The sequence below is a fragment of the Camelus bactrianus genome, chromosome 32 (assembly GCF_048773025.1).
Source record: "Camelus bactrianus isolate YW-2024 breed Bactrian camel chromosome 32, ASM4877302v1, whole genome shotgun sequence".
Lineage (NCBI taxonomy): Eukaryota > Metazoa > Chordata > Mammalia > Artiodactyla > Camelidae > Camelus > Camelus bactrianus.
In genome coordinates this window covers 67,041-78,479 of record NC_133570.1, presented here as the reverse complement: position 1 = coordinate 78,479, position 11,439 = coordinate 67,041, and the positions used below count along the sequence as shown (strand labels likewise).

The following is an 11,439-nucleotide window of genomic DNA, read 5'->3' as shown; positions in this document are numbered from 1 at the left end:
ATACGGAAAAGTTGAAAGAATTTTACAATGAGTACTGGTGTTCCCAAACTTCAGATGTCACTCATTGTGTTGAATTGGCACTGATGGTGCAAAAGCAATAGGGGTGCATCTGTGGGCACTCAGATGCATGAAGGCGGTAGCACGAAAATGTACTTGTTAGTAGGCATTGTGTTCTTCATTGTCACATTCACAGTTAAAAAAAAAAAAGGGGGAAGGACCAATTTCACTTCTGGTTGTCCTCGATGGAGCAGTGAAAAATAATTTTATTGCATCTCATCTCGAGCCATGTGTTTTTAATATCTGTGCAACATACATTATGTGCTGCAGTGAAATTCCTTAGCTGTCTCCAGAAAAAGTACTTGTGTGATGATCTGAGCTGGGAGTTGAGGTTTGCATGAAAGGACTTTTTCTCAAAAATCAACCAAGTGAGCTGTCACTTCAAGGAAAACAAAAGACAACATTTTTTGCCAATGTAAATGAAAACAGAATTTTGGAAATCTTGTATCTGCCACTGTGAACATACATTCCCAAAACTTAAGATCCATGATATTAATGAATACGAGTTTTCATATTGTATTATGAAAGGTAGCAACATTTGGAGGATCTGCATTAGTCAGTGAACCAGCATTTTCATAATGACCAATGCATGACGTTACAAAATCATCCATGATAAAACTGTCCATTCAAAGTGCAAGGTAGACCAATGGATTTTAATATAATAGAAGTTCGCCCGTGTGGTTTCAGATCGTACACTGCAACTGACCTATCCCTTGTTCAGCTTTCACTAGGAAGAAGATGCACAATTATCTGAGCATATTAAAATACCCTGTCCTGTTCCATCTACATACCTATGTAAGGCCAGATTTTTAAAAAATATACTTCCACAGAAGCAAAGATGCAACATATTGAATGCAGACGCACTTATGAGAGTCTAGCTGTTTTGTATCAAGCCCGGCGCTGGAAAGAGTCCTCCACACGCCCTCCTCCCCGACCCTCCCCCGCAAAGTAGGAAGAGAACGCCACTCCTGTTTTTCTGGAAAATAAATTTAATTTTCGTAAAAATGTCATTTACATAACACAATGAATCTTTGCGTTATTAAACTGTAATTTCGAGCTTCTACCATTCGGAAAGCAGGGACCTCAGCACACTTCTAACTCTATTCATTCCCCTCCCGAGATGCGCATCGGTTTTCTGATTCTCGGGGTTGGTTTAGTGCCCGCGCGCAGGATGGGGCCCGGGAGCCTGCGCTTCACGCCGCAGCGCCCCCTTCCGGCAGCGCTCGGCTGGAGCCGCCCGGCGCCGGGGGAGCGCCCGCAGAGGCTTCTGGGAGTGGTAGTTCGCCCCGCCCTCGCGTCGCACTGACGCATTTCCTGCGCGTCGCTGGCGGCAGCCATCAGCTCGGCACTGGCGGGGAGAGCCTCGTTCGGCGGACGGCGTCCTCTTCCCGTCACGGTGAGCTGAGCTGGACTGGGCTGGCCTCGTAGCCCCCGCGGGCCGTCCCCGAAGCACCCGGAACGGGCGCCGCCACGTCAGGAGCGAGGACCGAGCGGGTCTGGTTGCGGTTCCCGGCGCTGCGCACTCAGGGACTGGAGGAGCCGCTGGCGGTAGACCCTCCAGTTTCCAGGCGGCGGGACGGTGCCGACTAGTCTGGGTCCCCCTCTTCCGCCCTGACCCGATCGCGTGTGTGTTGGTGGGCGGAGGCGGGGAACCCCACGGCTGCTTGAGGGAAGGAGGCTCAGGCGTGGGACGGGCAGGTGCCGGGCCCCTCCTGCGGGGGCGCGCGGGCGCGGGGGCGCGCGGGCGCGGGGAGACCTGTGCCCTCACGTTCTCTCTCCTCCTGCAGCCGTGCGGTCCCGCCACCCCCCGCAGGGCGCGCCCAGCTGGCCGTGGGGATGGCCACTCGGGTCCGGACTGCTGCCGTCTGGGTGAGTAGGGGTTTTAAGGTTTTCCTCTCGTGTCTGAAAAACTCCCTCGACGCCGATATGTGCTCATTGCGTCTCTTGTAGGGTCGGAGCGTGCCTGGAGTTTCCTCTCCTCACCCTGCTTCCAAGCCGCTGGGCCACCTTTAGATGACATTAGGCCGTCCGGATATGCTTCTTGTCACCCACCTGTTAATTTGCTCCTTCCTTCAGTCTCGTTTCTGCCAATTTTGTACCTTGAACTTTGAGTTAAAGAAGGGGTAATCATCTTCCTATTTCTTCCACACGTATTTTCTTAATTTTTTCTTTCTGTGTCTCAGATTTGGGCGCCTCATTTGGGGAGTTGTGCAGTTGTTTATTTGCTTAATTAACAATTTTGTTAATTGTCTTTTGTTGGCTGGATCCTGGGCAGGTGCTAAGGGTACAAAGATAAGTAGTTGTTGCCTTTGGAGAGCAGTGGTCTGGTGGGCACAGTGACACTTTAGGGGTCCCTCTGTGAGCACACTGTGGACGGGGGCGGGGACACACAGCACAGGGTCGGTTTTGGAAGGTAGGACACCCCCAGGAAATGCTTCAGAGATTAACAGGAGAGTCTTAAGCTGAGATTTGAAAGGTGAGTGAGGTGAACAAGGGACTGGAGGTCAGCCTAGGAAAAGGAAGCAGCGTGCAGATTTGCAGGGCTTGAAGCGAAGCGATCTAGTATGTTGGTGAACGTTGAACGCTCTACGGTTGCCGAAAAGTAGAAGAATGGAGGTTTGTAGGTGATGAGGGTGGTGGAATGTGTATTAAGAAATGAGGCCAGAGTTACAGGCAGAAACCAGATCATAAAGGGCTTTGAGGATCATGTTAAAAACTTAGATCTTATTCTCTCTAGGAGAAAGACTAATTGACATGTTTCCCAGGATTTTTGGAGGGGAGAGGGGAGGTAATTAGGTTCATTTATTTATTTAACAGAGGTACTGGGGTACAGGACCTCATGCATGCTAAGCATTCGCTCTACCACTGGGCTATATCCACCCTCCTCCCCAGCCTCCCAGGGATTCTTTTTTGCCTTAGAGTCTGTTTTATCTTCGTATAACTGTAGGAGCCTCCCTCTGAGTAATTGCTGGTTATGTCTTTTTCTTCAGCTTTTGACCTTTTTGGATCTTAATATTTTAGACGTGTTTTTTAAAACTCACACCATTGCTTTTTTTTTTTTTTTTAAAAAAATCAGTCAGTCAGTCTTTGTGTTTAACTGGAGCATTTTTTTTTAACTTTTTTTTTATTGAGTTATAGTCATTTTGCAATGTTGTGTTAAATTCCAGTGTAGAGCACAATTTTTCCGTTATATGTGAACATACATATGTTCATTGTCACATTTTTTCCCTGTGAGCTACCACAAGATCTTGTATATATTTCCCTGTGCTATACAGTATGATCTTGTTTATGCATTCTACATTTTGAAATCCCAGTCTCCCTTCCCACCCCCCGCCCCTTTGGCAACCACAAGTTTGTATTCTATGTCTATGAGTCTGTTTCTGTTTTGTATGTATGTATGTATTTATTTATTTATTTATTTTTTTAGAGTCTACATATGAGCGATCTCATATGGTATTTTTCTTTCTCTTTCTGGCTTACTTCACTTAGAATGACATTCTGCAGGAACATCCACGTTGCTGCAAATGGCGTTATGTTGTCGGTTTTTATGGCTGAGTAGTATTTCATTGCATAAATATACCACATCTTCTTTATCCAGTTGTCTGTTGATGGACATTTAGGCTGTTTATGTGTCTTGGCTGTTGTAAATAGTGCTGCTATAAACATTGGGGTGTAGGTGTCATTTTGAAGTAGGGTTCCTTCTGGATATATGCCCAGGAGCGGGATTCCTGGGTCATATGGTAAGTCTATTCCTAGTCTTTTGAAGAATCTCCATACTGTTTTCCACAGTGGCTGCACCAAACTGCATTCCCACCAGCAGTGTAGGAGGGTTCCCTTTTCTCCACAGCCTCTCCAGCATTTGTCATTTGTGGACTTTTGAATGATGACCATTCTGACTGGTGTGAGGTGATACCTCATTGTAGTTTTGATTTGCATTTCTCTGATAATTAGTGATATTGAGCATTTTTTCATTTGCCTATTGATCATTTGTATTTCTTCCTTGGAGAATTGCTTGTTTAGGTCTTTTGCCCATTTTTGGATTGGGATGTTTGGTTGTTTCTTACTAAGTCGTATGAGCTGCTTATATATTCTGGAGATCAAGCCTTTGTCGGTTTCATAACTGGAGCATTTTGTTATGATTAATGTGATGACTGATAGGTTTGAGAGAGAAAGAGGAGGAGAGAGAGAGAGGATGAATGAGAAGGGGATCTGGGGTTCTGCTTTATTGGGGTCGGATTGAGGGGTTGCAGGTTCATTATTGGTGAATTTAAAATATAAGGTGAGAATTAAGACATAGGAAGGGGAGAGTGGGGTCACTCAAGCAAGCGATTTTTGGCCCCTGGACTGCCTCCGATGGATCCTCAGGGTGGGGTGGCTGGGCTCTTCCTCAAGTTGTGTAGCAGCTGTGTGCATCCAAGACAGATGTCCTTGACATCAGAGGCTTTCTGTACAGTCAGGCACTTGCATTACAGTCAAAAACAGCTCATTGTGAGGCAGTTATACTACAAACGTTCATCACCTAGTAGCATTTTTCAGTACCTCATTCCTTTTTATGGCTACATAGGGTACCTTTGTTGGTAGAGACCATGTTTTGTTTATCCATTCCGCCATTCAGAGATGTTTGGGCTGTTCCCAGTTTTTGGCTATGATGAATAATGCTGTTACAAACATTTCTGTGTAAATGTTTCTGTGGACGTAGGTTTTTAATTCTCCTGAGCAGATACCTAGGGGTGGGATTGCTGGGTAATTCAGTAATTCTGGGTTTAAGAATTTGAGGAGCTGCCGGTTTACATTCCCACCAGCCATGCACGAGGTTTCCCCTTGCATCTCTCCATCATGTGCTAGATACCTTGGTCCTTAATAACGGTAACGTAACTGTCATGTCCTATAGCATACATGCAATGGTTTTAAAGTAACAGTTTGTCTTTTTTTTTTTTTTTTTTTACTGCTAACAGGGAGACTAGGTAAAGTTCAGTATGTCTTTGTAGCTCATTTTATCCGAAGAATACAGTTAAATACCACACATTAAGATCAGTTAAAAAAAAGTATTGTCTCTTGTAGTTTTGTTTCCAGTCGGAAAAACAAATGTATCTGTTGACATTTATTTTCAACTTCAGGGATTGCCTGCCTCCTTTTGGGTCATGTGAAATATTTAGGTGATTTAAAAGTAGAAAATGTAAACGATGCCTTCAGACAAGCCTCTGTCCCTCCTTCTCTGTTCTTCCCTCCCCTGGAGGTGACCGTTTTTCAGTTCCTGGTTCATCTTCTCAGGGATTCTTCTGTAAACAGAAGCAGACATACATGTACACACGCCCCCAACCTGACTCTATGCTAAGCCTCATAAGGAAGCCTTTTTCTGCCTCTGACCCCATGTCCCTTAGAGTCCAGTGTGCCTCGTCTTCCTTGTGTCTCTCCCGTTTGTACTTTGTGTATTTTGTTGTTAAAATGGTTTATGGAACGAGCTTCCTCTGGACCCTTCCCTCTGACCAACTCGTACTTCTGTCTCCTCCCTTTCTCTCCTTTCCCACGTTCTCCGAATCGCCATTCTCTCGTCTCCCTCTCTGCCCGGATCTCCTTTCTTGCTCCTGTGCTGAGCAGTTTCCCTCCCCTCCCGGCGGCTCTCCCTCACAGTGAAGACCCATCGTTCCTCCGACCTTCGTGTTCCTCGGGGACCCAGCACCCTTAGTGCCCTTAGCACCTTTGGGGACACTTCTCTTAGTCACTTGCAGCTCTGGGCTGACGGGCTCAGGTTCCCCTCGGGAGGCGCCCTCCTGTCGGGGGTGCCTACTTAGTGGTGACTTGGGGGACCTGCAGTGTGCTGGAGATCTGCCACCTGGGTCCGTTTGTCTGTTTGTGTCCATCTCTGGGCTTTTTCTTTTCCTCTTCTTGGAGGCCTCTTCTGTTTTTATTGGGAGATTCAAAAACGACCCTGATGCCCTGCTCTCCTCCAGCTCTCATCGTGTTAGCAATGAAAAGGCTCAGAGGTGAAGTGAATTGTTCTTGGATGTCAACTATCGAGAGAAGCAACCTGCTGGAACGCAGACTGACTGTCTCATTCAAAAGCTGTTCCTTGTGGTCTCCTGCCGACAGGAGGGCTGTTTGCTGCCTGAAGTTGTTGAAAGCTCAGGGGGGCTGCTGCACTTTCGGGACTTCTGGGGCCCTGTGCAGAGTCTGGGAGGGGGGGACTTGTCTGTGTGATGGGTCCCCTGTTTCCCTTCACCCTCACTTCTGCCCCTCAGCAGCACTGACCACAGTCTGCAGAACCCCCAGCCCAGCCTCGTGCGAGTATGTTCACCCACAAAGGGAACCAAGGCTGGGGCCCAGACGAAATGTGTTTGCTAAAGTGAGCTTGCTCTTGGGTCCACAGGTCCCACCTCTCCAGGAACGAGACAGTCCGTGCCGTGGGATTAGAAAGCTCCAAGGCAAGGAATCCATCCTGGGTCCTGGGACCCCTGACCAGAGGCCCGTCCCTGGAGGAGCCCGGCAGAGGCGCCAGAGTCCCAGGACAGAGCAGCTCCTCAAGTGGCTGTGTGTTTCTCAAGACCAGCCGAAAACCAGCGATTCTTGGGTGAGCTGCTTTTTTCTTTCCACATCTTGTCTGTGCCTTTTTTTGGTGGGGAGAGGGCTGGGGATTCTTAGGTGGGAGAGTTAAATTAACTTCGGATCTTGTGAGATCTGTTTCCTGGTTTCCCCAGACTCAATTTTCAGCTGCTTCTCCACTCCCCAGAATTACTCTTTTAATGGATATTGTTTTGTTTACAAAATGTATACTGTTTTTGCTGTGCATGCGTTTCTGTGTATGTGTGTGTCCTGCTATACTGCTTTTATTTCTCATCCTCGTAGACTCCCCAGCTTATCCTGCACTTGCCTCACAGTCTGCGCCGACTTTTTTTTTTATTTCTGCTTTTTTTCCTCTGCATTTTTTTTGGGGGGGGAGGGGGTAATTAGGTTTATTTATTTACTCATTATATTTTTTTAGTGGAGGTACTGAGGATGGAACCCAGGACCTCATGCGTGCTAGGCATGTGCTCTACTGCTGAGTCTCACCCTCCCCTGACTCCTCTGACTCTCAATTGTTGTTCTTTTCCATTTGAGCCATCCTGGCGTGGTGGGACCCCGTACGGCTTTGCTTCGCATTCCCTGCTGGCTAAAGAGGTGGACTCTCTTTTCTTGCGGTTTTTGGACATTTTGTTACCTTTTGTGGATGTTTTCTGTCTTACTGATTTAAAGGAGGTCTTCATATTCTGGAAGCTTATTAGTAATGCTGAATTTCAGGCCCCACCTCAGTCCTGTCATATCAGACCCCACATTTCAGCAGGATTCAGTGCTTCATGCACGTTGACGTTTAAAGCAAGCTCGGTATCAGATCCATATTCAAATTTTATGTGAGGTGCTTCCCTTACATCCAGTATTTTGTTAGGACAGTTTTCAAACATGCCACAGTTGAAGGACTTTACAGTGACCATCTGTATACTCATCACCTTTAACGTCTTACTACATACTTGCTTTATCGCGTGTTCCATCTTTCCGTCCATCTGTGCATCTATTAACCCACCTGATTTTTGGTGCATTTCTTATATTTCAGACATCAGCATGCCTCCCTCTAAATACTTCACGATGCATAGCACTAACTCTTGTTCAGTATTTCCTTACAAGTTGGGTTTTTTTTTTCCTGTCTTGCCTTTTCATTCTATAAATGCTGGGGTTTTTTTTCATCTTTTTTGGGGGGGTGGTAATTAGGTTTACTTATTTATATTTATTTATTTTATTTTTAATGGATGGACTGGAGATTGAACGCAGGACCTCATGCATGCAAAGCACACGCTAAGCACACGCTCTACCCTCCCTTCCAGTGCTGTCTTTTGATGAACAGCTATTTCTCATTTTAACTTTATTCGGTTTACACATTTTTTTGCTTTTATTATTAGTGCTTTTTCTAAGAACTCTTTTCTCACTCAGTGCTTATGAAGAAATTTTTCTTTGTTCACATTTACCATTCATATTTAGGTTCACAGACATCTAGAATTAATTTTTTTTTTTTTTGGTGATTTAAGCGTCCAGATTTACTTTTTTCATAAAGTTGTCTAACTGCCCCAGTCTCACTGAAGTGGTTGACCTCTGCCTGTGACTCTGCAGTGCCACCGTGTCATACGTCAGGTGTCCATAAACCATACTTATGGTTTGGTTTCAGAATTCTTTATTCTGTTCCATTTCCTCCTCTTCTGTCCTTAGGCCAACGTCACACTGTCCTTATTTGGTAATGAGTCTTGCTATCCACATACTTCTAGTTCTGGGTGATTTTGAAAGCTGTCAGCAGTCACATGTGGGTCCTTGCGTAGACATGTGTTCTCAGAGCAGTTGGTTAAGTACCCAGGAGCAGGATTGCTGGGTTACATGGCGATACTATGGTTAGGTTTGTGAAAAACCATCCTCCAATGTGGCTGTGCAGTTGTGCATTCCCGCCAGCAGAGAGTGAGAACCCCTGTTGTTCCTTGCCCTGACCAGTGCTGGGGAGCATCAGGTTGTTAAAAATTTTGCCTAATCTAATAGATGTGAGGTGCTGTTTCATTGTGGTTTTCAGTTGCTTTTCCCTAATGGACAGCTAGTGTTACTGATTATCTTTTCACATGTGTTTTATTCTCTGTGGATCTTTGGTGAAATATCTGCCCAGAGCTTTCCCCCATTTTTCAGCTAGGTGGTTTTCTTGTTACTGATCAAGAGTTCTTTGTTATCCTAGATTTCAGTCCCTCATAAAAAATGTGATTTGTAAATATTTTCTCCCCGTCTCTAGTTTGTCTTTTCATTTCCGTAATACCAACTTCCACAGGGCAAAATATTTTACCTTTGATAATGTTTATTTTCTTAAATTTTTAAAAAAGTCTTAAAATAATCTGCTTTTATTCAACAACTTTGTGGCTTACCAAGATTTGAATTTTCTAAAATGGGTTTTGCTTTTGGTTTTGTATCTAAAATCTCACTGCCCAAACCTAAGTGCTCAAATTAAAAAAAGAAACCTTCCTCTGAAACTTTTATAGTTTTAGCTTTGCATTTAAGTCTGTGACCCATTTTTAGTTAATTTTTGTATCAGGTGTGGGGTATGTGTTGAGGTTCACTTTTTTGCCTTTGGATGTGCAAGTCTGTGGTGTGCCAGCACCATTTGTTGAAAAGATTATCCTTTCTCCATTTGAATTGCTGGTGTCTTTGTAGGGGAAAAAAAAGAAATTCAAGAGACAGTGTTTATGTGGGTCTATTTCTAGGCTCTCTCTTGTGTTCTTTTGATCGTTGTGTCTAATCTTTCACCAGTACCCCCACCTGGATTGTGTAGGAAGTCTTAGAGTGCGCTAGTGGGGGTGTGGTACCTTTGTTCTTCAGAATTGTTTTGGCTACTCCGGTTTTTTGCTTTTCCATATTAATTATAGAAGAGCTTGTGGATAGCTACAAAAAAAAAAAAAAAGCTTGTAAGGACTTTGATTGGAATTTCATCGAATCTATGAAGCGAATTAGGGAGAATTTACATCTTAGCAATACTGAGTTTTCCAATCCACAAACACTCTGTACCTTTCCACTTTTTTAGATCTTTGATTTTTTTAAACCACTGTTTGTAGTTTTATGCATTCATGTTCTGCACTTGTATTTTCTTTTCTCATCTGCACCATTTTAAGTAACAGTTCAGTGGGTTTAAATACATTCATGAAGTTGGCAGTCATAACCACCACCCATCTCCACAGCACTCCTCCTCTTGTAAAACTGAAGCTCTGTACCCATTAAACAATAACTCCCAGTTTTCACGTTCCCACTCCCCGCCCCTGTAACCACCATCCTACTTTCTGTCTCTAGGATTTTGACTACTCTAGATAGTTCATGTAAGTGGACTCATACAGTAGTTGTCTTTTTGTGGCTGGCTTATTATTTGACATAATGTCCACAGGGTTAATGCATGTTATAGCACATTGCAGGACTTCCTTTTTAAGGCTGAACACTGATTCGTTGTATGTATCTACCACCGTTTGCTTATCCATTCATCCATCGATGGACACTTAGATTGCCTCTGTGTTTTAGCTACTGTGAATAATAATGCTGCTTCTGTGAATGTGGATGTACAGATATCTCTTTAAGACCCCACTTCCTTTGGGGATATACCCAGAAGTGGAATTGCTCGACCACATGGTAATTCTAATTTTTTATTTTTTGAGGAGCCACCATGCTGTTTTCCATAGCAACTACACCGTGTTGTATCCCCACCAACAATGCACAAGTGTGCTACTTACTCCATATCCTCGCCAACCCTTGTGATTTTCAGCCTAACTGGTGTGAGGTGGAAAGCTCATTATAGTTTTGATTTGCATTTCCCTTATGATTAGTGATGTTCAGCATCTTCACGTGCTTATTGGCCACTTGTGTATCTTCTTTGGAGAAATGTCTATTCTGGTCCTCTGACCACTTTTGAATAGGTTGGCTTTTTTGGTTGAGTTTTGGTTCTCTGTATACCCCTGGCCTTCAAAACCAGATGTCCTGGGGTCTCCTCTTCCCAATGCTGGGACCCGAGCTGGGGAGCCTGATGTGGGGCTTAGAGCTCTCGCTCCTGTGGGAGGGCCTCTGCGACTTAACAAACCTTCAGCTTGTGGGTCGCCCACCCGAGAGGTATGGGGCCCGATTATATTGTGAGCACCCCCCTCCTACTGTCCTGCCATGATTCCCTCTTCATGTTTCCAGTTGCAAAAGATTTTTTTTGCTAGGTTCCAGTCTTTTTTCGATGGTTGTTTAGCATTCAGTTCTGGTTTTGTTGTAGTTGCGAGGAGAGGCAAGCTCGTGGTCCTACCTCTCCATCATCTTGACCGGAAATCCCTTTTTCAAGATTCTTTAGGCTCTTCAGGGTCCCTTAAGCTTTCATATGTATTTTAGTTTCTATGCATCACAGAAAACATCATTGGAATTTTATTAGGGACTGCATTGAGTTTGTAGATCATTTTGGGTAGTATTGACATGTTAGTAAGGAAAATAACATTTATGTTTATTTATGTCTCTTTAATTTCACTTAGTACTATTTTTAGTTTTCATTCTACAAGTCATTTAACTACATGGTTAAGTTACTACTTTGTGATGCAGTTTTAAATGGAATTGTTTTCATAATTTGCTTTTCAGATTATTATTAGTGTATAGAAATGGAACTGATTTTGGTCTGTTGACTTTGAATCCTGCTGTTTGCTGAATTCGTTTGTTGTAACTGGCTTTATATATATATATATATATCTATATCTATATATATATATATATATATCTTTAAGGTTTTCTACAATAGGATCATTTTGTCCATGAACAGAGAGAATTTTACTCCGTGTTTCCTAAGCTGGATGCCTTTTATTTCTTCTTGTCCAATTGCTC

General features: G+C 44.1%; 1 protein-coding gene across 5 annotated transcripts in view; it reads left to right on the top strand.

Annotated features, from left to right (window-relative positions):
- The first annotated feature begins 1,224 nt into the window (after nucleotides 1–1,224).
- ZNF268 (zinc finger protein 268) overlaps nucleotides 1,225–11,439 on the top strand; it is a 30,291-nt gene continuing 20,076 nt past the window's right edge. Inside the window, exons 1-3 of one of the 5 annotated variants that reach the window (XM_074356683.1) lie at nucleotides 1,225–1,453; nucleotides 1,845–1,926; nucleotides 6,425–6,625. In XM_074356683.1, the coding sequence (XP_074212784.1) occupies nucleotides 1,894–1,926; nucleotides 6,425–6,625 (234 nt within the window). In that variant the 5' untranslated portion in view covers nucleotides 1,225–1,453; nucleotides 1,845–1,893. The remainder of the gene's footprint in view (nucleotides 1,454–1,844; nucleotides 1,927–6,424; nucleotides 6,626–11,439) is intronic. The other 4 variants (XM_074356684.1, XM_074356685.1, XM_074356682.1 and 1 more) reach the window with 4 other exon arrangements.